Source organism: Paroedura picta, chromosome 16, assembly GCF_049243985.1.
Source record: "Paroedura picta isolate Pp20150507F chromosome 16, Ppicta_v3.0, whole genome shotgun sequence".
NCBI classification, from domain to species: domain Eukaryota; kingdom Metazoa; phylum Chordata; class Lepidosauria; order Squamata; family Gekkonidae; genus Paroedura; species Paroedura picta.
The window spans coordinates 4,945,838-4,972,037 of NC_135384.1; the positions used below are offsets into that span (position 1 = coordinate 4,945,838).

The 26,200-nt window shown below is 49.4% G+C and overlaps 2 protein-coding genes across 2 annotated transcripts; both read left to right on the top strand.

Moving 5' to 3' along the window:
• Positions 1-1,914: 1,914 nt before the first annotated feature.
• On the top strand, positions 1,915-12,776 carry METTL17 (methyltransferase like 17). The gene is made up of 14 exons (XM_077313851.1): positions 1,915-2,063; positions 4,111-4,264; positions 5,027-5,173; positions 6,408-6,504; positions 7,523-7,604; positions 8,007-8,080; positions 8,260-8,354; positions 9,130-9,197; positions 9,619-9,726; positions 10,079-10,147; positions 11,034-11,084; positions 11,294-11,386; positions 11,506-11,690; positions 11,808-12,776. The coding sequence occupies exons 1-14, from the start codon at positions 2,001-2,003 to the stop codon at positions 11,923-11,925; spliced, it is 1,404 nt and encodes a 467-aa protein (XP_077169966.1). The 5' UTR covers positions 1,915-2,000; the 3' UTR covers positions 11,926-12,776.
• Positions 12,777-13,735: 959 nt separating this feature from the next.
• On the top strand, positions 13,736-21,300 carry SLC39A2 (solute carrier family 39 member 2). Its single transcript, XM_077313852.1, has 4 exons — positions 13,736-15,943; positions 18,539-18,669; positions 19,155-19,193; positions 19,832-21,300. Exons 1-4 carry the CDS (start codon positions 15,829-15,831, stop codon positions 20,426-20,428), a joined length of 882 nt encoding a protein of 293 aa, XP_077169967.1. The 5' UTR covers positions 13,736-15,828; the 3' UTR covers positions 20,429-21,300.
• Positions 21,301-26,200: the final 4,900 nt, after the last annotated feature.

Genomic DNA, 26,200 nt, shown 5'->3' on the forward strand with positions numbered 1-26,200 from the left:
CATGGGATTGTTTGTTCATTTCCATTTGACCCCGTGGACAACTTTATATAGAAGCTCCAGGGGAGACCTGGACATCCTCCTAAGGATTACAACTCATCTCCAAACAGAAATCGCAAAAAAAAAAAAATGGCTGCTTGGAGGAGGGCCTGCATCGCATTCTATCTTTTCCCCTCCCCCAAACCCCACCTCCTCAAATCTCCAGGAATTTCCCAGCCTGGAGTTGGCGACTGATTCCTTAACTTATCGTTTCTCTGGGTAGGGAGACTTTCAGAATCCTCATTTGGGTTTCTCCCTGAATTTTGGTATTCAAAATTGTCTGGACTGGTTCCTAAATTCTAATAAAGCACCCTGAGCCTTAGGGGAGGGCAGTATATAAATATAAAAAACAAAATAAATTCACCACTTTCAATTAAAAAAAAAAAACCTTACACACCAAGTTGTGGTGCCATATTTGGTTTGCCATATTTTGCTGCTTGCCTTGGATCTTGTGATTCCTCTACGCGTCCTGTGTGTTGAGAGAGGTGTACGTGGCTATCCCATCCTCATTTTATCCACACAAGAACCCTTTGTGATAAGAGAGATAGTGACAAACCAGCCACTGACCATCACGGCAAAGCAGGGATTTGAATCTGGGTCTTTCCAGATCCTAGTCCGACACTCTGGCCAGTACCCCCCACCGGCTCTCTGCTTCCATTTGCTTCTTTCTTTCGCCTTCTCTCATTATCCATGTACCTATTGGTAGTCCACTGTAAATTTTTTAAAATCATTATACAATTGTACATATGATTGAAACAAGAGTGGGATGTATTTATTGAGGGCAGGACTGCGTTTGTGCCGGAATAAAGTTCTTTCCAAAAAGGTCCTCAAAGCGGTGATATGCAGAATCACATCTCTTTTTTGCAGCATAGCTTCCACCATGTGCCTGTATGCACGAATAGCAATTGGGGGGGAAGGATCACAACAAACTTGAGGAAATGAAAACTGCATAACTCCAGTTACAAAAATTCACATTATAAATTTGTCTTGGGAGTTGTAGACCATCTCAGAGGGTAGTCACGTTGGTCTGCAGGAGAACAAGATGGGGGAACATGCACTTTTAAGAGTCAAGGTTTATAACGAATCTGTTCTGATACCTTTCCCACTTCTCCTCCCAACTCCCACTATGCAACTCCAGGAATTCAGAAGTTCTGGCACTTCTACAGTTATGGGAACATATCTTCTTTTTTTAAGGCATCACCCTCCTAGGCAGGGGGTTATATATGCAACTTGCAGAGATGTAACCTTTTGTGCATCCGAGGACATTGCATGCACACAAAAGCTCACACCCTGAATAGAACATTGCTGGTCTTAAAAGGTGCCCCTGGTCTCAAAACCTGTGACAGGACAGGAGCTTTTGTAAGCCACTAGCTGACTTCTTCAGAACACCACTCAGAACACCATGGCATTGGCTCATGGGGAATGTAGTCCATGGACAACTGGAGAGCCACAGTTTAGCCACTCCTGCAAGGTGCTGCTGGGTCTCTTACACTTTTCTACCACCTGAAGGTTGTCATCCCTAATTGGGGATGTTAATTTGTTAATTTGAAAGTGGGAGGAGCTTCCTTTGGCACTCTTCTATCACGGCTTGCAATCAGAAGGAAGGAGGACGCCATTTTTTAAAAACCCGCTCTGGAATAATCTATCAGTTAGAAACGAACCAATCAGAAAGCACCATTCAAACTCAGCCCACCGTCTCTGACTGCCCATAGGGCAGCTTGCCAACCAATCGGCGCAGCTCCGGCTTCTCCAATGGCAGCAGCGCGCTGTCTTTACGAGCCGGCTGAAACTACATCGCTCCGCCCCCGCCTTGTTTTGCATAGCTGCTCGCGATTGGTTAGAATCTCCGCCTTAGCTGAGCCAAGTAAAATCCCTTCTCAAGATGGCGGACGCGAGGGCTTTGAAAGGAAGCTCGCGCGAGGTTTTGTTTCTGCGCAGGCGGGCTAAGTTCCTTTTTTTCCAAAATGGCGACCATGAGGCCCCTGCAAAGAGCTTGGAGCGTGGCCCTTCCCGGCGTTTCATGGAGGGTACGCTTTGTTTCCTCTCCTCCCTCCCTCCTTCCCTTCCTCCGTAGCGGGGCTTATCAGTTATAGAGTGGATTTGCGTCTTCCAGGCTAGGCGTATTCCATGTTAATGAAAGGGGGGTTAACCACCCCAGTGCATGTGCGCCTCCCCTAAAGTGGCAAAGACCAGAGAAATTTTAATGCAAGATGTAAGCTTCCATGTGCATGCATACTTCTTCAGATACATTAAGGCAGGGGTAGTCAAACTGCGGCCCTCCAGATGTCCGTGGACTACAATTCCCATAAGCCCCTGCCAGCGTTGGCAGGGGCTTATGGGAATTGTAGTCCATGGACATCTGGAGGGCCGCAGTTTGACTACCCCTGCATTAAGGGGTCAGGTGCGTTGGTCTGAAGCAGCAGAGCACAGTTGGAGTCCAGAGGTACCTTTCAGACCAGCAAAGCTTTGTCTGTGTGCACACTCACTTCTTCAGATACATTGCAACAGAAGTCACCATGTGTTACATATGGGGGGGAAGGGGGGCGCTACCTCGGCAGAAAATCCTGTTGTTGCATAAAAGAGGGCAAGATACCTGGAGTGGTTTGCTTTTGATGCAAGCAAAGCCATCCCAATAAACCTGTGTGCAATCTTCCTTCTGCTTAGGCTGCGGTTGTCAATATCCCGTTTGATGCTTTGGCCCTGATGCCTGTTCTTTGTTAATTACATGTCTCTGTCAGTTACGGATGCTCTCATCCTTAGTGTGATCCTGGCGCTCACCATTCTGCTTTAGATCCTAGATGTGAAAGGCCACGCTTCCCACCCTGCCTCCCCCCCCCCCCCCAGCAGGGCATCACCTGAGAGAGACCCTGAATGCCAGGAATTGTCCATTTGGTCACCATGGGCTATTAATGCCTAAATTTTGGGTGCAGAGTGAGGCTGTGACTTCTGTGTAAATAAGGAGGGAGCCTGCTTTGTGTCTCCAGTCCAAGCAAAGACCTCCATGATGATGTGTTTACTTTCTCTTCAATAAAGTGCTTTTCTAAATGAAGCCTGATTATTGGGAGCATACGGAGATTCTTACAGTGTTAGTGGGGTACACTGCCAACAGGGTCCACCCTCCAATTGATGTCTGAACATGAACCAGCTAGTCTGGGAGAAGTGGGCAATAAATCTTACCTTACAATAATAATAATCCTCTACCATTAGCATGCTTTTCCTAGCTTCTTTAAAACTTAGTTTTGCCGGTACAAAGGTGGTAAATAAATGTAAACAACAATACAAGCCCCTTTCCTCACATCGTCAGATGAATCATATCTGACTGACACAAATCTAAGAGTAGAGAGAAAGGTTTCTAAATTCTCGGTATGAGTTTTACAGCTGGATTTCCAGTGTGTGGGTTTTAAGAGCCGAACCTTCTGACAAAGGTAGTTTTGACTCTCAAAAAGCTTATTCTCCCCCTCTCCCCCCATTTCTTTGGATAAAGTTTTTTTCATATAGAGGGATACAAAACAAATGCTACAAAACTGCTCTTTAGAAAAAGGATCTACATAAAGCTTGCATTTAACAATACACCTCTTGTTCTTTTACATCCCCTGATTGTTACAGACCACCAACTGCATTTATCCCATTGCATATGCCCACTGGAGGTTGCGTGTTTCTTTTCATCTCAAGTATAGCCTTGGACTTCCATTTGCTTCTGAATTCTTATGTTGATTTGTTGTGTATTAAATGTGTAAGTTTTGCTGTTGTCCCATGTTCCATCAATTTATTTAACCAATACACAGTATCTGGTTATAATTTTTTTTCCAGCTTAATGTGTAACAGTTGTTACCATATATTATCCCTCCCCCCAAAAAAAACCTTGTTGGGAGAACATCTTAAAGTATACTTATATAACCCACCCAGCAGTTTGGTGTTTGAGTCCTCCAGAGTCATATGGATGGGCACAGTGGGAAATAAAGAACTGGGCAGGTTTAGCAATTCCAATGTAAGAACTTTTCCTCTCTCACTTTGCTTCTCCGCCAAGCAAAATCTGTGATTGCATCTCTGCTGTCATGTCTGTTTCCCTCTCAGGGCCTGGCGAGTGTCATTCCCAAGGTCACCCAGTTGGATAATTCCTCAGATTTCTTGGGCAACGTTCCTCATCGCAAGCACCCTGGGATTGTCCACCTCCCAGCGGTCAGGCTTCCGCCTGAGTTAATCAAGTCTGCTCACTTTCTGCTGGCTGGTAAGTAGAACAGGTGGTGAGATGGTTGAGGGACTCAGTTAGGGGCCTTTATGATCTCTTGGGAGGCAGAACTGTTAGGTGAGCCCCACTGAAGTTTTACCGATGTCTAAAATTCTCTTTAGTTGGTCCTTCGGGTGACGCACGTGGTTCTGTGAGTTATGGTGAACTGCAGTCCCAATGTCTTTTTGCTCAGGAGTATAGAACCATAGAGTTGAAAAGGACCATGCCAGCCCTCTAGTCCAACCCGATGCTTAACACAGGATCAGTTTAAAGCATCCGTAGAATGCTTTAAGTGTCTACTTCTAAATGAGACCATGCTCTGTTGATATTCCCAGTAACAATTTCCTCTTCTTTGGTTCCATCTGCCATTTGTTTCCTGCCCATCGTCCGAGGAGCTTAGTGTGATGCACTCAGTTCTCTTCTCTAAACCGTGAAGCTGGTTAGGCTGAGAGAAGAAGGAGCAGCTGGTGCTAGAGGTCTCCCTGGAAACTGCACAGGGGATTCGAACCTGGGACCTCCCTGGGCCTAAGCCCTGTCTGCTTGTTACAGTGAACATGCGTGTTACATGTTCAGTGCACGCTGGCTTCTTTGTATACGTGTCAAACGGGAAGTACTTAGTAGTTGTAGTTGTGAATTTCCTGAATTCCGCTGAGGGTTGGACTAGATGACCTTGGAGGTCCCTTCCAACTCTACGATTTTACTCTAGACCACTGAAGAAAGCTGCAGCAGTGCTTCCTTCTCAGCATGCTTCCCTTCTTGCAGAATCCTCCGTGCGCAATGTGGATAAACAAATTGAGGCCTTCACCAATTACCTGTGGAGCCGCAAACGTCCCGTCGAGACAGCCGAGCTGCAAAAGAAGGCCCAAGTTTTGGAGCAGAAACTGTGTAGGGAGGTGGCCCCTTTGCAAGGTGAGGGTGGATTTAGAGCGGATTGGGAGGGCTGGTAGTGATTTGAGTCACGATTTCTGGAGAATACCTTAGGGTCCGCTAAGTTTTGGCTTTTTAGCCTGTGGGCTAAACAAAAGTGAACTTTCTGGAAGGTCAGGGTGATTCTTGTCATGGCCTTTGGCTCCATACAATAAACGTTATCGCACAGGGGATACCTTTACCTTAACGTTTGTAGTCAAGGGCTTTTATAGGCTGTCAAATTAGAGCAGTAAAACTATTGGTATCAGTTCAGAAATATAAGACATTTTGATTCAACAATATAAAAGATGCAGCATGTGTACAGTTGGAAACTATTTAAAAATAGGTAAAGGTAAAGGTATCCCCTGTGCAAGCACCGGGTCATGTCTGACCCTTGGGGTGACGCCCTCTAGCATTTTCTTGGCAGACTCAATACGGGGTGGTTTGCCAGTGCCTTCCCCAGTCATTACCGTTTACCCCCCAGCAAGCTGGGTGCTCATTTTACCGACCTCGGAAGAATGGAAGGCTGAGTCAGCCTTGAGCCGGCTGCTGGGATCGAACTCCCAGCCTCATGGGCAGAGCTTCAGAATGCATGTCAGCTGCCTTACCACCCTGCGCCACAAGAGGCTCTTCTATTTAAAAATACATACTAATTAAAGAAAATTAAGACATTTAAAACTGTTGGAATGTTTTTAATGCCTTATTTACAACTGGATCGGATTCGAAATGCCACTGGACAATCTAAAACCTGTCTGGAATAAGAATATTTACTTAACCTTAACAGGTGCTGTATATCTTAACAACAGCAGCACAAAATTTAGCAATGTAAACAGTTGTATGATTTCCTCCACCACATAGCAGCTTCTCTATTTCTTCCCTTGATGGCAGGCCTGAATAAATTCTAGTAATTTGCCTCAAATCCTATTATAAAAGGGGAAGGAAAGGAAGAAACCCCCATCATTGGCTATTTTTTTTGGGGGGGGGGGCTCAGCGTGATCATGAATGGTCATATCGCCCGATAAAGGTTTAACACATTAACTCCCACCCCTTTGGGAAACCCTTCCAGAGCCGTCAAGAAACCCTGGTTGAGAAAGCTTGATTTATTGTATGATTATATATATATTATTATATGTCTGTATGTATACACACAAACTGTCGCTTTAATCACTAGTCACCCTAACTAATGTAATATAATAGGAATAAAAATGGCATCTACATTTCTCTCTTTCCATGCTAGAACAACTGAGCGAACTGGATCAGGCGAAAGAGAAAAGAAATCGGGAAAAAGTCTTGGCTGTTCTCCGTAAGACGACTTACCACTGGGTGGCGCTCACGTGAGTGTTGTGAACAGCCCTTCGGGAATTCACCAGCTCGATTCCTGGAGAAGATTTGGTCCGAATGGAACATGCCCCTGTTAACGGCTTTGGGGCTAAGAGTGTGGCTGGAATCCTCGGGCATCTCTGGCTCAGCTCCCGCGTCGGCTACAAATTTGTCATGTGGCCCGACAGCGAGCCACTCTCCCTCTTTCCTCCCCTGCCCCCAACCGTGCAATGCAGGGATCATCCTGGCCTGCCCCGCAAGGCCGTTGTGATGATAGGCCTGCAGCCCTGCGAACACGGTAACCATCTCGTGAACACACAGCACTGTATTTCTATCAGACACAGAATGGAAGATAGCCTTTAAAACACTTCCTTTTGCAGAAATCCTGTCCCCTTTCAATTAGTGTTACCTATTTAAATGTTTATATATTCCCCCGCCCCTTTCATCACAACCCTCCCTACCAAGGGCAACAATATCAGGCTCCCATAACCCCCTCCCATCCACATTGGCTAATTCTATGTAGGTGCGACCGTAATGTTACTGTGACTAAACGCCCTGCTGTTCGCCATGCTATGTTACGCTGGTTGAAGCTGCCGCGTCGTTAATGACCCGGCCACCAAGCTATATCGTACTGTATTATGCAATTCACGTTCCTTGTAAACCGCCCTGAGCCGCAAGGGAGGGCCATATATAAATAAGTAAATGCCTGCGGTGGTTTTATTGAAACAAAGAATATGCACCCATAGCTATTTTAGCCAACATTTTTATTTTTTTGCCCGTTTAATTTGGGGGGGGGGGAGCAACCATGAGGACTAGAATCATGGGACCGCTAGAAGGTTGGATCAGCTTGCCAAAGAAGGTACTGACGTGCTTGTGGTGTTCATTTTATTTTCGTAATGGAGACTAACAACTGGAGAGCACGCCGCTCCCGCCTGGGCCTCTCTTTGTTCTGCTTTCTGATCCCCGACCTTAGCAGCGTGCAAGGCAAAAGTACACCCTGCTTGACTGACTGTCTTTTTCTTTTCTCCCTAGCTATACTGAAGAACTCAGTCTCCTGTACATGGCTGCCCGGATGGATGGGGTGTATGCAGCTGTGTCCCGAGCTTTCCACGAAGTGAGTTGCTGCTTCAGTTCAGTTTGTGTTGTTTTGTTTTGGGGGGGTTGCCTGGATGAAGACCCCTGTTTAATCAACCCTAATTAAAGTGACAGGCGGGCAGGTCTTCCTCTGCCGGCTATTCTTTCAACGTTTAACGTACACAGTGCTCTTAAACATACAGGAGCGTGAGTTCCGGAACGGGGCATTTTAGACGCAGGGTTCCAGGCTGGGATGACAACTCAGGGGTGGGCTGTCGTTGGCCTCTGGGTCTCGACTTCCTCAGTGTAAAAGAAGAGCTAGGGGAGGGGGGGTTGTCCCCACTTTTTACTATCCGAAGGAATGTCAGAACGGCTCACGATCGCCTTATGAGAGAGTCCGGCATTGACGGAGAGACTCTGTTCGCCCTTTTGTCCCCGTCAGATCGAGAAACGAGTCCCCAGCTTTCAGCCCTCTACGCTGCTGGATTTTGGCTCCGGGACTGGCGCTGTCAGCTGGTAAGGTGGCTTGTGAAGAAAAGGTCCTGCCCCTTCTCTGTGGTCCCTGAGAGGTTTGTGGGGAAAGAGGCAGGGGGGGAGGGGGCTCTTGCACAGAGGAGGCCTTTGAGCCCAGCAATTCCACCATCTGCCCGCAGTGCTGGGGAGATTCGCTTCTCACTTGCCTCCCTTCCCCGCAGGGCAGCTCGTAACATCTGGGGAAAGACGCTAAAGGAGTACTTGAACATCGACTCGTCCCCGGCCATGCTGGCCCTGGCAGAGAAGCTGATGAAGGGTGAGGACCCGAGCGAGGGGTCGGATCGGGCCACGCACCTCGTCTTTTCAGCGTGACACATTTTTGCCTCTCTAAATCACGATCAGAGCAAGCTTGCGGAAAGCCCCAGACTCGTCGGATTGCATGACTTTCGGGGTTTCTCGGAGCCGGAAGAATGTCCCAAGGGTTTCTCAACAGTGAAAAAGTTGAGGAGGGCAGGGGGAAGGTTCCCCGCAGGCTCTCGCCTAAGTGCTTGCAGAGTGGTTGCCGGTCTGAGTTCTGCGTGTTTAATGCTGACCTTCGTAGAGGGAGGATCAGACTCAGCAGGCAGCCATTTCATCCGCTTGTTTTGATTTGTCAGTTGACTTTTTTGATGGGAGGGCAGGGAGGCAAGAAGTGGTCATGTTTATCCTAGTTCTCCCTGTTCAGCTTTTCGCAGTTAGTGAAAACTCAGTAGCGCTACAATGTTTTAGGGCTGCATGGGGAAAACGGAGGTCACAGTCCCGAATCTCCTCTCTTCCCTCCATGGGGAATGAGCTAAAGGGGCGGGCAGGCATCCCTCTAAGCAGCTACGACCCTTTCCTCAGTGCTACCAAGCTCCTGTGCAAAACAGAGACTGTCTCGACTCCCCTCGAATCCCAACAATGTCTACCAAGCTGTGACAGAGAAGGCTGTCTAAACCCAGCCTCCGTCCACCCACACGGCAGCCTCTGAGCTGCTCTTTCCACCCACTCCCTGCAGAGTCCTGCATTGTCTTCAAGTGTTTGTTTACTGGCTGTTTGTCCTCCTCCCCCAGGGGCCTCTGAGCAGAACGCGTGCTTTCCTGGAGTCTATTTCCGGCAGATCCTCCCCGTCTCACCCAAGGTAAAAACAACGCTTCTCCCGCGGGAGCCGCCCGGGTCCGTTGGGATCTTGTACAAAGCCACCGGCTCCCCGGAGCTCTTGATTGCTCAACCGACCCAGGAGTCATCAACAGGCAGAAAAAAACAGGGCCACTCAGATCCCTGCCAAACCCACGTGTTAAGGGCTCCAGGCTTGCCGTGCTTGATAAATTTGAGGAGCAGATCTTGGACTATTTCTCCCCTCCACCTGACCTCGGAAGAGCTCTCCTGCATTTGGGCAAGAGTCTTGTCCTGCAGAGCACGCAAATGCAGAACCTGGGGCAGATCTGCCAAGCTCATGGCTGCTTTAACAGCGCCTTCCTGTGGCCTTGGGCAGAAAGAGGGTCTTTTGCAACAGCAGCATTGCAGCCTGCAGCTGATCACCTGTCTGTCCTTCGGCGCAGGTGAAATTTGACCTCGTGGTCTCGGCTTTCTCCCTCAACGACCTCCAAAGCTATTCGCAGAGAGAGAAGACGATACAAACCCTTTGGAGGAAGACAGATAACTTTTTGGTGAGTGACGCCTCTTCTCCCGTAGGCGACTCCCAGGCGGATTCTGTTTCCATCCACCCTACTTCGGGGTCTCGCCCGAGGTCAAAGTCCCAGTAGCCCCTTACACTTTGCAACCCCTTTCAAAGATTGCAGATTACTTCCAGAATGCAGGATATTCACAACTACCTGCCCACTCACAGTGGCCCCAATTCCATGCCCAAAAAAATCCAATCCCTGGCCCACTCTGCCCAGGAAGAAATTTGCCTCCGGACCCCGGAGTGGTGATCAGCATGTCTCTGTCAGGAACTACCTGTTCTGTCAGTGTTTCTGGGAAAACACCCCAAACTTCCTTCTTCCGGCCTTTCTCTTTCAGGTTCTGGTAGAGAACGGGACCAAGGCGGGCCATCAGATGCTCATGGAGGCTAAGGACATCATTTTCCAGGCGAGGCACCATGACCTGTTGCTGCCCTTCTCCAGAAGGCGTTTCTTGACCTGCGGGGAGGCTTGGAGCCAATCCCAATCATGACCGGCACGCTGGAGGGCAAGGGCCACGTGAAACAGATGTGCGGGGCGGGGGATCCCCAAGCTGTGCCTTTTATCCTGCGAGAGATGCTCCAGAGCAGCCTTTTATCCGCCAAGGAGCCCCTGGAATATCTTTCCGGCTTCGAGGGGCCCAGAACCAGGCAGGAAGTGATGTCGGCTGGCCACGCCTCCCTGCCATGCCCCAGGAGGCGGTTTGAGGCAGGAGTAGATGGCCAGGTCCCGCCCCCTTTCCCAGGCACGATAACCACACGAGAATGCCACCCCCAAGTCAATGGAAGGAGCCGGTTCCCTCCTTTCGCGGCAGTGCCAGGGATAGCTTGTGGCCAAGTCCATTAAAGCAGGATATGAGGGGAGGGGAGGGAACTCTCATGGAGCCCAGGCCTCTAGGGAGCCCCGGTTTGGAAATCCCGGAGTTTCTGCTCACTGCTGTAATCCCTCAAAATCCTTTCTTAACGCAGGTTATTAAAATATTACTTAATCCAACGCTTCTGATCAAGGAGACGGAGGATTTTCAAAACATACATCACTGGCAGATGATTTCTTGGTGCAGTGGCTAGGAGTGTGGACTTCTGTCCTGGCGAGCCGGGATTGATTTCCCGCTCCTCCTCCACATGCAGCCAGCTGGGTGGCCTTGGCCTAGTCACAGCCCTGATAGAGGTGTTCTGACCGAGCAGTAATCTCAGGGCTCTCTCAACCTCACCTCCTTCACAGGGTGTCTGTGGTGGGGAGGGGAAAAGGAGGGCTATCCCAATGACTCTTTTCTTTCCTTCGCTTCTCTTGTTCAGGGCAGAGATAAAGTCGTTCACGACCCCCGAGAACCTCACATTTTTGCCCCGGTAAGTACAAAAACTCCCTGGGAGAAAGGGGAAGTGGTACAAAGGCTCTCAGAGCTGGGAAGCTCACTGGAGTGTGCTAACGTCACGGTTTGAAGGCGTGTCTCAGCTGGGGGGTGACAGGAAACCTGCTGGCTTTTGGACTCCAGTGGCCCAGATCCCAGAAAGAGCCTCCCCACTTAAGCACTCCATTCCTCCTTTTTCCTGGTCAGTGTCCTCACCATTTGCCTTGTCCCCGCCTCTTGCTGGACACCCCTCTGCCGTGCAACTTCATCCAGGCCTACCACCCCCTGCCTTTCAGATGGGTAAGTGTCCTCCTTTGATTTCAGCAGAGATCAGGAAATGGATCGGTTAAATCAGGGAACAATGAAACAGCCTTGCTCAGGTCCTTCTCTCCCCCCTGTCCTTCCTTCTGTTCTCCCAGAACCCGCAGCTGAAGGAGGAGAGATTCTCTTTCTTGATCCTGCAGAGAGGGCCGGGGGAAGCACACGAACCGTGGCCTCGAATCACCCAGCCTGTGCTCTGCCGAACCCGCCACGTCCACGTCCACCTGTGCTGCCCTGACGGCACCCTCCAACACGCCCGCATTACCGCTCGGAAACACGGCAGGTACTGGTCTCTTTTTCCTCTTCGGGCTCCCGGCCCCGGGGGTGGATTTTCAAGGGCATGAGCACCGCTTTCATGAACGCCAGGTGGGAATCTTCACCCGTTCCTTCTTCCTCCCAGGGACATTTACCGATGCGCAAGGACCAGTCATTGCGGGGACCGTTTGCCGGTTCTGAACCTGGATGGCGAGCAGGTTTCGGAAGAGCAAGCAGACCTCGGGGACCAAGAGCAGAACTGACAGGGCTCTGTGCCGTCTACCTCCCTCGAGAACGGACCTCGGCTTCTCGGGCAACACCTGCGTCCAGCTCGGTGGGCGACGGGGAGCCCATCGGTCACCTTGAAAGACTCCTGGCTTGGCCATGCAATGGGATCTAAACTGCTGCCGTTTGTTAAGCCCCAGGCCAACTCGCCTGGTTGATAAACTTCTTGCCACGGAGTCTGTCCTTTCCAGCAGACCTGTATGTGTGCGTGTGCTCGCACATTTATTTATTTTTCTCCCCTTGTTGTGGAGTGCCTGGGCTATCTGTCCACTCAGCCCCATGCGCCGACCTTTGGACAGCAGTGCAGTTTGTGGCCACCCTGGAGGCAGAAGGGCAGCAGGGACTCGGCCTAGAAGGTCCGTGTGATACGTCCGTTGCTGGCCTGTAACGTTGCAAGTGGGGGATTGAATGCCTGAAGCCGCCTCTCCTGTGTCTACGCAGTGTTCCTTTGTTCTGCCTTCCCTCCCTGGAGATCGGGGCAGCGTTCACGGTTTCCCCTTCCTGCCACTTTGAGAGGCGGCACGGCGTAGTGGTAGAGAGCATCGGACTCCAGTCTGGAGAACTGGGCTTGATTCCCCGCCCCTCCACATGCAGCCGCCTGAGTGGCCTTGAGCTAGTTCTCCTAGAGCTGTCCTCACAGCAGTTCTCTCAGAGCTCTCTCGGAGAATCATAGAGCTGGAAGGAGCCACTGCTTTGAAGACCCATCTAAACTGCTTGAAGACCCTCACACGGTGTCTGTCACGGGGTGAGGAAGGGAGCGGGGTTTGTAAGCGCCTTGGGACTTCTTCAGGTAGCGAAAAGCAGGGCATTAAAAAAAAAACGAACTCTTCTTCTTCCTCAGTACATTGTGTTCCTACAGGCTAGCCTGTACCTCTTTCCCCCCTCCTTGGTTTTATAAGCGTGGGTAAAAGCATCCTCCCCTCGCAGTGTGAAACCGCGCAAGTCAACCACGGGTGTGCCGCACCGTCCTCCCAATTTCCCAGTTTCAGGCCTCTTAAGACAAAAGGGGTGGAAAATACCTCCCTCTGCTACTGAAACTCATCAACGAGCTTATTAGCGGAGGCTGGAATGAGGAAGGGAGGCCGAGAGAGAGCCGCTTTGGCTTCTTGGCCTCCGGGGCGGATGACTCCGAGGGCCGAGCGGGGCTGAAGAACGGTTAAAAAGGACTTCCACGGGGAACCTTTGGGTGCCGAGCCTGGAGCTAGAAGCAAGCAGGAAGTCCCGCCTGCACCGGAGCAGAGAGATGAGATCCGGGATTCCTGGGCTGCGTAACTGAACTCTCCGGGAGAAGGCTTAGCGTAATTAAGTCTGCAGGCCCATCGAGGGGAAGACGGCTCAGCTTGTGGGACTGAAAGGATTCCCAAAAGAGTTGCACGGGGGGTAACTCCAGGGCCAAAACCCCCACCTTGAGTCACGGGTGTTTTGTGAGCGTTCTGCTCTGCTGGCGTGCCTCCGCCCCCCCCCCCCATTGTTCCAGGAATTGGCCCGAAGCACCGCACTGGTGAGAGAGCCGCCTCCGTTGAAGCAGCCGCTCCCTACGGTTTCTCTGCCACCCACTGGCCCCATTCCCAATTGCCACCCGCAGAAACTGGGTCATGCGGCTCCTCAGAGCCTGGCTGCGGTGTTGTGAGGCCCTTGCTCAGGTTCCAGTGCATGTTCATGTATCTAAGGCAGGGGTAGTCCACCTGTGGTCCTCCAGATGTGCATGGACTACAATTCCCATGAGCCCCTGCCAGCAAATGCTGGCAGGGGCTCATGGGAATTGTAGTCCATGGACATCTGGAGGACCACAGGTTTGACTACCCCTGATCTAAGGGGTTCCAAGAGGGGTCTTAGGAGGTCTAGTATCGGAGCTGGAGGGTAGGAAGGACAACGCCGTCCCACTGATTGAGGGGAACCTCCATGGTCAGAAGCAGTCAATCTCTGAACCCTCTTGCCAGCTGACTCCTGTCCCCTGTCATTGGACTGCCAGAGAAACTGGTTGGCCACTGTGTGAGGCAGGATGCTGGTCTAGGCATATCCCTGGCCTGATCCAGCAGGGGCCAGTGTGGTAGAGTGGTTAAGAGCGGTAGCTAATCTGGCGAGCCAAATTTGATTCCCTGCTCCTACATGTGCTGCCAGCTGGGGCGACCTTTGGCTACTAACAGTCCTGATAATGCTGTTCTCATGGAGCAGTCCTGTCAGAAGCTCGCTCAGCCCCACCGGCCTCACAGGGCGTTTTTTGTGGGGAGAGGAAGGGAAGGCGATCGTAAGCCGCTTTGAGACTCCTTCAGACAGTGAAAAATAGGGTATAAAAACCAACTCTTTGTAATGCTCTCTTGTTTTTCCTGGGATCACCCTTGTTCTGTAAGACCAGAGAGCCAGGGCTTGCTTGTTAGCTCTATCAAATTAGAAGTTTAGGTCACAAGAACGGTTGGCCACCTTCAAGCAAAAGCTCTAGGGTGGGGCTCCCCCAAACCTGCAGAACCCGTCTTGGGGCTTGACGGCAAAGGGGGCTGGGCTGTATCTTGGCTTACTGAGTGTGTGTGGAGGTGTGGGGGGGGTGCCTCAAATTGTGTTTCTGATAACCCGAAAAACCTTCTGATATCCTGAAATGCCTTTCATGCAGCTCTGTCTCCGTTACTGTGCCTTAAAATAGCTGACTTAACCACGTCGTTCCATCCCCATCTCCTTGAGCCTGCACCTTCCTTGAGCAATCGGACCAGGCAGTTTTGCAGTACCGAATGTGCCACTGATGTGCCCATGGCTTCCCTACTACGTAGCCGGTGTGCTTTGCCAGCCCTGACCACAGTTGGCAGGCTCAACCTCCCTCCCTCTGTCCAGAGTTGCTTCTTGCATGAGCCATCAGATTCAGCATCTTAAACCGTTGCTAATCTCACGTTGGCCATTGCATAAACCGAATCTGGGTCCTTGCTTCGAATAGCTCATCGTGCAACCAGATTTTTTTTAGAAAACGTATTGCCGTTTTCCTCTTCTGTAATACTCATTCGTTTGGTTCCTTCCTCTCCTTCACAAAAAGCCCCTGACCAAAGAAGAGGTGTTGGTCGAATCTATGGCGGTCTACAAACCCCTTCTTAGGAGGCCAGACAGCAAGCATAACCTGCAGCCAGACAGGTCTCCTTTTAACAAATGTCTTCTCCTGACTGCTTGGGGTAGAGCCCTTCAACGTTGCTGCCCGGTTGGCCATGACTCAACTCTCTCCTATGGAATGTTTACGGAGTAGAATTAACGTATTGACATAATGAAAGAAACGGAGTGGGCGGGGCTATCCAAGAGGAAGGGCTGGCCTTTCTTCTTTCCCTCTCTCTCCTTTGGAGTATCAGGATTGCTCAAACTCCTGAGGAGGTGGCCAGGGCTGGAGAGAGCAGGGATGGAGGCAAGGATGAGAGGGAGGGCCCTGCAGAGAAGACAGTAGAAAAGCGAGAGGGAGGCGGGATGGAAGAGAGCGCAGCGGGGAGGGAACTTGGGCCAGTGGATGGAGCAGCCAAGTGGAGGAGGCACAAAGCCATACAATCATAGAGTTGGAAGGGACCTGCAGGGAGAGACTAAACCTCCACGAGGAGAGGCAAAACCAAGAAGAGACAGAGGCGGGAGCCAGAATTGCAGTTGGTCACCACTGGGATCGCCGGATGCTCTTAATCTTGCCATGCGTGGTACAGGAGGAGCCTTCTGCCTGACCTTTGGCTCCACGGGTCTCTCCAAGGGGAGAACTCTTTTGGCTCAAGCAAGGGAGAAGCTGCCTTGAGGACTGTTCTTGAGACCGCTGACTGGGAAGATTCCAGGTCAGATTGGACGGAGAGGAGCCGAGGTCGCAAGGACCTGAGGGCTGCATCATCTCCCTTCTGCCCTGTTTCCTGGGGGGGAACCTTTCTGCTGACAAGATGGATCCGCTGCTGGGAGTGAAGATTGGCTGCTTGGCGGGCCTGCTGGTGGTCCCTCTCCTTTGCGGGCTCATCCCAGCCCAAATCCAGTGGTTCCAGATTAACATGGCCAGAGGTGAGTTGCCGAGGGGTGGTGGGTGGGAGGAAATGGTCTTCTCTCTGGAGGAGGAACGGCTGTCACGGGTTGCCAAGGGTAGCACAGAGCACTGCTACAATCGCTCATCGCGCAGAGATTAAGAGACAGAGCTATCTACAAGCAAATCCCATTTCAGCCCTTGTTTTCCCAGCAGGCTAAGCGGCCGTAGTCTCCAATGGCCCTCCTTTATCAGGTACCCATAGTTATCTGGTGCATGACCCCATGACTCACCGTCTGCATTTGCATTTGGGGGGGGAGGCATTTTTCAAAACAGCAAAGATTGATGCCGTTTCCCTCCTGCCCTGTCCCTGTTAAACCATCAGGAGTCAGCGCATGGGCCTGTCTTTCATTCATGCTCATGCATGTCAACGCATGTGCACAGAATCATGTTCTGCTCTATTAATAAGAAGCTCATGTTGACTTGGATCCAGCCATCTCTTCTGCTCTGGGCTGGTTTATCCATGTAGCGCATATGGGCCCTGCACTTCCAGGGGCCCCAAACAATGCCTCACCCCCTCCCCATGGAGCAGGGCCGAAGTTTCTCTCTTTCTCCCTTTTCCCTCTTTAAGGACTCTCCGAGTGACACCCCTTTCCACTGTGGGGGGTCCTTCTGCCCCCAGTCTTGCTGCTCCTGCTGCAATCTTGTACTCTGCTGGGGCCCCATGAATGTTTTAATTGGCTCCGGTGCTACGGGCCCCACGAATCCTCGAATCACTCCTGCTTCTGCTGATGAAAAAGGGCCGAAGGGTTCCTTGGACGAACCCTTGCTGGAAGATCAGGGGGTCCGCAATGAAGAAGAAGAAGAAGAATTGGTTCTTCTGTGCCACTTTTCTCTACCTAAAGGAGTCTCGAAACAGCTTACATTCACCTTCCCTTTCCTCTCCCTTACACTCTGAGAGGGAGGGTGAGGCTGAGAGAGCCCCGAGAGAACTGTTCAGTCAGAGCTTTATCAGCACCATGGCGAGCCTAAGGTCACCCAGCTGGTTGCATGTGGGGGAGTGCAGAATCGAACCCCCGGCTCACCAGATTAGAAGTCTGCACTCCTAACCACTACACCAACCTGGCACACACAGGGCAGAGGGTGAACAGGGGAACTGGCCACTGCAGTTTGGCTGGATCCAAGAGGTCACTGTGACATCTTGAGGTGTAACTGCTTTGTTTTTCCTCCTCTGTTTGGATCGGCAGCACAGACGTTGCCCTGTTTGCTTTGCAATTTCCTGGCTGACGCCGGTTTGAAAGAAAAATGTTTAAGAGGAAAACATATTTTTTTTCGAGAGCAGATGACGGGGGATCCTCAAGCATGATGCCTGGGTCAGGAACTGGGCTGTGACATGGAGGCTGTCACTGTTTCTTGTTAAAAGTTGATGGGTCTGGCTGACCCGATGCAACTCCTTTTCTTCCCCTTTCACTCCAAAAGCTCTGCAAGGCAGGTGTAATTATGAGGGCCGACGCCTGCGTTTAATGCACAGTGTTGGCGAGTGTTTCTCCATCAATAGGCGTGACGCCTCAGGATTTAAGAAGCTTACCATCTTAAAACACGGTGTGGGTGAGACACCTCCAGGGGTAATTTGGGGGAGACTGTGTCCGTTCCGGTCACGTTTGCATAGGCTTGCAGGGTGGAAGGAGGGAAATGTAACACAGAGACACTGTGGGCCATTCCGCACACGTTTAATATAGCAGAATGCTTTCATATTGTGTGTTTGGGGCAGGAGAAGAATCTCATTCCTTAAGGTCCCTCAACTTAATGGGCTTTCCAGAATTCAAAATAAGCTTTTTAAAAATGTGCTTCCTGGTAGATTAGAAAGGCATCCCCAAATGCATACATTTTTCCGAGTTAGTGTGCACGAAAAGTTTTGGGCGCCACCTACAATGTAAATAATACTTTTTTCTCGCAACGGTTTGGTCGTCTCTGCTTCACTGGCTGGGTACACACAACCTGGAAACAGGTTGTGACAGCAAACATTCTCTGCCACGGGATCCATTATTAAACCTGAATAAAGCGATAACTTTCTAAAAAATTTCAAGAAATGTTTTAAGAGTTGGTGCAGGGTTTGTGTGTGTGTGTGTGTGTGTTTGTGTGTTTTTTTAAATTATATCCATCCTCTCAGGCGAAGGTTTTCAAGTACAGCTCCGTGGTAAAATCCTCAGCAATTTTATTTATTATTATCGAGGCCCATATTTGCAACCACCAAAATGGCCAGACTCACCGATCGAAGGAGGAAGTGAAGCTGGAGGATCTGCTCCTTAATGGAGGACTCCCACATTTGGGAATTTTAGAGGGAATTCTTTGTGGATTGTAACTTTTAAAGTTTTAAATTGCATGTTGATTTTGTTGCTGTTACCCGCCCTGAAAACAGCAGAAGGGCTAAAAATAAAAGCTCATTATCCTCATGATTTGAGACGCATGAAGCCAGTTGGGTGACCTTGGGCCAGTCCCTGTTCTGTCAGAGCTCTCTCAGTCTCACCTACCTCATAAAGCGTCTGTTGTGGTGAGATGGGTAGGGGTTGTAAGCCACTCTGAGATTCCTCTGGGTAGTGAAAAGCAGGTACAAATGACAGCTCTTCTTCGTTTAGGGAAGCATCGGCGCGTCCTGAGCATTATAGGCTGTTTCGCAGCCGGAGTCTTCCTCGGGGCCTGCATTATGCACATGGTGGCCGACGCGTTGGGGGACATCAAAGAGGAAATCGAGAAGCGGCAACATCTGGTGAGTGGCGCCAGTCTGGCTAAATCCGAATCTGGTTTTCTTTTTACCCCTCTGCCCTTCTGGACGACGCTGGATTGAATTTGGATGGGCGGGTTTGAAAACAAAACCCAGCGAGGGCGGTTGGCAGAACACCCCTATAATTTTACCGTCTTTTATTATATTTTATTGTGCTTATTGTCTATAATGTTTAATTTCCTGTTGTAATCTGCCTCGAGCCCACGTGCAGGGAGAGTCGGTCTAGGAAGCAAATTGTAAACGAATAAAAGCGGCTAATAGCGCCATTCTCATCTCTGCTGTTTTGCCCTCACAACAACCTGATGAGGTAGGCCAAGCTGAGAGAGTCAGTGGCCCAAGGAGACCCAGGCCATTTCTGTGTGGCAGACCAGGGAGTCCAGCTGGTCCCTAACCGCTGCCTCTTATTGAATGTTGTATCGGTCCCTCTCTTAGCCCTCAAACATAACCTTCTGTGCCGTTTTTACAAACAGGGAGCTGTCAACGCAACTTCTGAAGGTGGTGACTCTGAGGTGAGTGCCTGATCCTTTCCCATAAAGCTCATCCACAGGGGCCGATAGATTGGATCAGTAGCCCTTCCCCAAGGATCTGCCATTGTCCGCCTCAGAATCATGAGGACCCCTCGGGTTCCCTGGAAGAACTGCCACCCAAATCCTTGGACATCTCCCATCCAACTGCTAGGCAGGGTAAGTCCTGCTTAGCTTCCAGAATCCACAAGGTCTGTAGTTGAGAAGTTAAGCTTCTATGTCCAGCTGTTGGCCACGGTTTGAGACAGGATGCTGGATTAGATGGACACCTGGTTTGACCCGGCAGGGCTCTCCTTATGTATCCATTAACTAAGAGACTGTACATGAAGGGAAAACTATCACTGCTAGCATGTATTTCTATGCTCACATGCTGGTGTAGACTTTAGGAGTGGCCAAATGGTGGCTCTCCAGATGTCCATGGACTACAATTCCCATGAGCCCCTGCTCTACACCAAGCTGGCTCTCACCTCAAGGTAGTTTTCTGAATTAAAAGGGGGGGCAGGAACTGGTTGGAGGCAGATCTTTTTCTCTGGCTCAAGGTCTGCAGCGTTGACCGTGTCACATAACGAGGCCCATTCATCTTCCCGTATTCCCTTCCCCTTCTTTGTCCCCTTTCCCGGCAGGGTTACCCGTTTGGAGAACTCGTCATCTCGTTCGGCTTCTTCCTGGTGTTTTTCATCGAGAGCGTGGTCCTGTCCTGCTGTCCCCAGTCCGTCCACGCGCATGGTGACCCCGAAGCCCACAATGATCCAAAGGCCGCACCCGAATCGCACAGCTCCTTCCGGGCATTCGTGCTCTTCCTCTCGCTCTCCTTCCACTCTGTCTTCGAAGGCCTCGCCATCGGTGTGCAGAAGGAGGAGACGGGCGCCGTCCAGCTCTGCCTGGCCGTGCTGATCCACAAGGCCATCGTGGCCTTCAGCCTGGCCTTGAAGCTGGTGCAGAGTGGCACCCAGGCCCGGTGGAGGCTTCTGTACCTGGTGGTCTTTGCCCTCATGTCCCCCGTCGGGATTGCGATAGGTATCGGGGTGTCCCTTTCCAACGGGGACGGGAGTGGCCTGGCTCAGGCGGTGCTGGAAGGGGTGGCAGCTGGGACATTCCTCTACGTCACTTTCCTGGAAATCCTGCCCTCTGAGTTGCGTTCGCACGAAAACCCCCTCATCAAATTTGTCTTCATTGGCTTCGGTTTCTCTAGCATGGCCCTCATCGCCATTTGGGCATGAGAGACGGGTGGAGCTACGGTCATCATTGGAAATTCATCGCTGTCTCTAGGATGCAAAAAAAAAAACAGCACTTAAGCTAACCTGAGAAGCCAGACATCAAGCGAAAAGCTTCAGATTTGCAGGACAACACAGTGGATCGAGAGACAGATGCTTGATTTCAAATTTGGTCGGCTTCAGGAACTGTGTAAAAGGTCACTGTGGACAAAACAGGAGGTGGTCAAGGGAGTAAGGAGGTGTGGTGTCTGAGACCATCTAGCAAAATGTATGGGAACCAGTTCGGTGTAGTGGTTAGGAGTGCTGACTTCTAATCTGGTGAGCTGGGTTTGATTCTCGCTTCTTCTCCACATGCAACCAGCTGGGTGACCTTGGGCTAGTCACAGCCCTGGTAAAGCTGTTCTGACCGAGCAGTGATATCAGGGCTCTCTCAGCCCCACCTCCCTCACAGCATGTCTGTTGTGGGGAGAGGAAAGGGAAGGCGATTGGAAGCTGTTTTGAGACTCCTTCAGGTAGGGACAAGCAGCATATAAGAACCAACTCTTCTTCTACTACTTAGTTGAGCAAGCAAAATCATGGAGAAGGGAGCTCATTTGGCGGATCCATAATTTTTGGTTCATCGACAGTCTCTATTTGTGCCAAGTCTTCAGAAAACCGTAAATGTGTTGCCCAAACATAAAATGTATTTATCCTTGACATCCTATTCAATGTGCATATACAGATAAAAAGTTCTGCAGTAATCAACAGACATCTGCACATGCCTAAAAATTGTTCATTACACTATATAAAAGCTTGTCACTAATGCCATCTTAATAGAAGTCCAAGTAATTGAGGCCGAGTTCCCTTTTGTTGTAATAAAGTGCTGTCTACTTCTAGAATCTCCCGGTTGTGTCTTTCATTGTCCATTGCATTAGACATTTTGGAATTTCAGGATTAATAGGACATCAGAGGCTGTTCCTTTGATGGTAGGCTGATATTTTAGAGGTCTGGTGGTGTCCACAGTTGCTTCCTAAACTAATAAATATTTACTTGCCCATATAATACTTGTCCATACAATACAATTTAAAGTAGGAAATGACTCAAGGATTAAAATCTCTGGAAAGCTTTAACCTTCAATACCTGTTCTCTCGCATACAGCTTAGGTATCAGTGTCATAACATAGCATTTTAGAGGGAAGAGAAGACCCAATAAGCTGAAACTGAAGGCCAAGGTGGAGAAGATCTCCACGGCAACCATGTATTTCCCCTTAGTGATCAAATAGGTTGGGACAAAGGACAGTCATCTTCCAAACCACCATGAGACAGATAATATGTTGTTCTGTAATGCCCTTCCTCATATTTCAGGGGTTCTCAACCAGGGTTTCATGAAACCCTAGAGTTTCTTGATGGCCCTGGAAGACTTTCCTGAATGGCTGGGAGTTAATTCATTTGTATATATATTCTTAAAATTTGTTAAATATTTATTGGGTGGTACGACCATACGTGGTCATGTTGACCCACCCACATCTCCCAAAATGGCCAGTGGTGGGCCTGGAGGGGGTGGGAAGGGGAGGGGCCCAAGTGGGCGTGTCCACAGCTCTGCTTCCCAACCGTGTCCTGCATGATGACCCCAGTGGAGTTTCCGGAGTTTCTCAAAGCCTGAAGAATGTTTCAGGGGGTTCTCAATAGCAAAAAAAGTTTTGAAAGGCCAGTTTTGGGATTTGTGTATAGATTCAGGGGGGAAGCCGTGTCAGTCTGAAGCAGAAGAACAAGGTTTGCGCCCAGTGGCAATTGCCACTTTGGAGTCAAGAGGTGAATTTCCTCCAGGCCAGGCTGGATTCTGGAGATTTTTGGTAGGGGGATCACTTGGGCATGAAATTTGGGTCACTGTGGGTGGGCAGGTAGCGGTAAGTTCCTGCATTCCGCAAGGGGTTAGACTAGATGACACTGGAGGTCCCTTCAGATTGGACCAACCATGGGCCTGTTCACTATGTTGAATGTTATTTCTCTGTTTATTGTTTCTGTGACCTTCCATTCCTTATAATCAGTTTGATGTATTGTTCTATTGCGTTCTACAGGAACTGGCCTCAGCCTCAGGGGAGGGCGGTATACAAATGTAATAAATAAATATTGTTATAAAATGCTGATGAAGACGACAACGACAATGTCGGATAGACTGCCGGGTTCACAAGGTTAGGTAGTGGCAGAGCACCCGCCCAGCACATTTCCTTCCTGCCAGATTTTTCTCTTGTTCCTTATTCTTTGCCGCCACCAAGTGATCCTTCTCGCTAAATGCAAAGCTGTCCTCGGGCTCTCCTAAGAATTTCACGCGCTGGCCAAAGACCAGCACTCAGGAGAGCGTTCGCTTTTCGACACAAAACATTGGCCAGATTTCACACGGGTCATTAAAGCAGGCTATCTCAGCTAGGGCTTTGTGAAACCCTGGGGTTTCTTGCTTTGCCCTTCCAAATAATTCTGTTCTACACCTTCTGTGCAATGGCTGAAGCGTGAGAACTTTCCTAGCCTCGTCAGGCAGGCCAAACCAGTTGGCAGGACCCGCAACAGAGAATACGCCATCCCTACACACCATTGATCTTACGATTAACGTAGCTATTGATGGGGAAAGGTATTGTTCTGTCTTTCCTTCATTGCCTGTCCCCAGTTCATGTGGGAGTGCGTTCCAAAAAGGAATTGTGCAATGCACAAAAAGGAAAGTGCGGGGGCAGAGGCAAAGAGGCTGAGTAAAAACTTGGGAGAGATATCTTTAGACTCTGCAAAGAAGTTTTAAAAATAGAAGACACTGCATCCAAAGAAGAAGAGTTGGTTTTTATACCCTATTTTTCACTACCCGTAGGAGTCTCCCAATTGGCTGATGGCTGCCTTCCTTTCCTCTCCCCACAATGGCACCCTGCGAGATAGGTGAGGCTGAGAGAGCTCTGAGAGAAACTGCTCTGCATGAACTGCTTCTAACAGGACTGTAACTATCCTAAGGTCACCCAGCTGGCTGCACGTGGAGGAGTGGGGAATCAAACCCAGCTCTCCAGATCAGAAACCGCAACTCTTAACCGCTACACCAAGCTGGCTCCTATCTATTATTATCTAGAAGAGCATGTTAATTTTCAGGGGCAAGCCGGGAATAGAGGAGGTTTGCTCCAGTTCCCCCCCCCCCCAAATTTAACCAGGCCCCATTAGATTCTGGTCAATGGGGCTAAATTCTGGTCACATGTCATTCATTGTATTATATTATCCTTTCTTAAACACAAGATTCCATGTCCCTTCCTTGGATCCACTTTGGGACAAGAGTGGATTTAATTAGTTAGGATGGATTTAATTTTGTGATGGAGATACAGAGCTTGTGCTGGGTGTCTTTTTTTTCTTTTTGCAATGGTGCACAGCCTCCAGCACCATGGACAGCTACAGGGAAAGAACAAATGGGTTTATTCTGGTCAAAGGCCAGTTCTTAAGCCCACTGCTACGATATGATTATCATGTTGTCACGTCCCAGTCTCTTGATTTTGTCTTAGGGAGTGTAGGCCTTGATGATGCAGGGGAGATACCTACCTGTTTGTTAACCATAATCTGCAGCCAAATATTAACTTCCCTTAATAGGTGCGTGGTGGAGTTTCAAAAGAAATGGGAAGGCATGAGATACAAGATTCAGTGTGAGGCTCACCCTCTCTCTAAACATGCACAAATACACTGCATTGTTCATTGACCCAAAATCTGACCGTTTATTTCTTTATCCATGTTTAAGTGCTGACATATCTTTTCTTCTCTTCTTGCTGCCAATGGGATCCCATGGACAAATGGGCCTCTGATAAAAGATCCCCAAAAGACCCATTAGCATTACGACAAAGTTCATTGTGTTTCTTGATCAAATTCCTCTAGAGCTTAATCAGGGATTCCAATTCCCTCCTCAAGGAAGACGCTCAATTGATCACTCTGGACCTCATTATTGAAACCCAAAGACCAATGTTCTTGGGGGAATGAATTGTTTAGCGACCAGCCTCCCTAGATTTCCATCTCATTAAGTCACACCAGCATCCCTCCTTGCAATTAACGTTTTTTTAAAACTTCCAATTTTGGGAAAGTTCTCTGTTGATAACGAGCACATAATGAAGAAGAGCGGTTGAACTTTTCAAGCGTGGTTTTGTCTTAAGTAATTTCTTATGAATACACATTTGTATGTTCAAAGCTAATAAAGAACAAAAGACATCTGACATCAACGGCTGTCCTGTTTTGAATGCAAAGAATGCAAGAATGCAAAAGCAACATGGCCTCTTTTTCTTCTATTAGCTTGTGGGTCACAGAAAGTCAGGCTGCCTTGGATAAGGAATTTGAGGGACCATAGGAGAATGTGGGGAGCATCTACATTTTAAAGCTGAGTCCATGAGCAAAGTCTGATCAATCGAACTATATCCGTCTCCCATCCCCAACCATTCATTCACCAAACCCCATTACAATTATTAATGACTCTGTCACATGACTTCGGAAGAGAAAACAACCACCTTGTCCCTTTGGAATTCCTGATCCTGTGGATTTACAGTGCTTTTAAAAGACTCTTGTACACGCCATGTTTAATATCCTGATATTAGCAGACAATACACTGTAAGGAGAAAAACCTGTTCCACAGACAGGGGCAAATGTATTGCTATATCCCTCCCAAAAGCATGATCAGATTTTTTTAGGGTTTTTACATTCATATTGCAGAAGTCCCCATTTTTATTCAGTGGGCCGTTGAGCTCTCTTTAAAACTCACCCAGCTAAAAAGATCCTAGTTTAGCATACGTTAGCAAAGTACCTGGTTGCTTGCTTGCTCCCTTGCAAAATGAGGGGTTAACTTGTTTTCTTATTTTGAAACCAGCTTATCTTGAAGCAGAAATATGGCCTTTTGTTCCTGCTTTTTGGAGAGGACTTTTGACAAATTTTGATCATAAGGGAAGCTGGTTTTTTTTTTTTTTTGTACCGTGCTTATTACTACCTGATGGAGTCTCAAAATGAGTCATAATCGCCTACCCCTCCTCTCCCCAGAACAGATACCCTGTGAGGTAGGTGAGACTGAGAGAGCTCTGAGAGAACTGGGGCTGGCCCGAGGTCACCCAGCTGGCTACATGTGAGGGAGTGGGGAATCAAACCCGGTTCTCCAGATATGTACCAAGCTGGGGAGGTGCCAATTGTACCTGAAAATGTCTTTCTGCTGAGGATGTTTGCATTGTTATGCTAAACAACACAGGTCATGCATGCGTTCCTGGACATATGACTACTCCCTGGTCCTTTCCACTGGGGATGCCAGAACTGAAACTGGGATTCTTCAGCATGCCAGGCAGATGCTCTATGACTGAGCCACAGGCCCTGCATCTTCCTTCTCCTCCACCTCTACAATTTCCACTCCAGAAAACAGCCTGATCATGGAGGAGAGACGAAGGCTAGCAACAAGCAATCAGCCATCCTTGAAGTGAAATAGAAACACAACACAACAGCAGGTTCGTATTCAAAGAGAGTTCGGGATGCAATGTAATGAGGACCGAAGGCATGTTGGAATGAGTACTGCCTATTTATTATGGGTTTTTCTTACTCCGAAAAAGATGGTTGGTACCCCGCTTTTCACTGCCCGAAGGAGTCTCACAATCGCCTTCCCTTCCTCTCCTCGCAAAAGACACCTTGTGAGGTAGGTGGGGCTGAGAATGCTCTGAAGGGGGAGGGAGAACAAATAAGAACAGATTCAGGGCTGGAAACCACAATCAGAACTCTCCGTCAGATCCCCAAAGGAGGTGAGAAAAACTGACTGGACAGCTGCCTA

What these genes read in the sequence shown, in the direction of transcription:
- METTL17 (XM_077313851.1), top strand. Translation starts at nt 2,001, where the DNA reads ATGGCGACCATGAGGCCCCTGCAAAGAGCTTGGAGCGTGGCCCTTCCC. An exon ending in GGAAGACAGATAACTTTTTG is followed by an intron (nt 9,727 to 10,078) that starts GTGAGTGACGCC and finishes TTTCTCTTTCAG; the next exon opens with GTTCTGGTAGAGAACGGGAC. An exon ending in ACCCCCTGCCTTTCAGATGG is followed by an intron (nt 11,387 to 11,505) that starts GTAAGTGTCCTC and finishes CTGTTCTCCCAG; the next exon opens with AACCCGCAGCTGAAGGAGGA.
- SLC39A2 (XM_077313852.1), top strand. Translation starts at nt 15,829, where the DNA reads ATGGATCCGCTGCTGGGAGTGAAGATTGGCTGCTTGGCGGGCCTGCTG. An exon ending in CCAGATTAACATGGCCAGAG is followed by an intron (nt 15,944 to 18,538) that starts GTGAGTTGCCGA and finishes TTCTTCGTTTAG; the next exon opens with GGAAGCATCGGCGCGTCCTG. An exon ending in TCGAGAAGCGGCAACATCTG is followed by an intron (nt 18,670 to 19,154) that starts GTGAGTGGCGCC and finishes TTTTACAAACAG; the next exon opens with GGAGCTGTCAACGCAACTTC.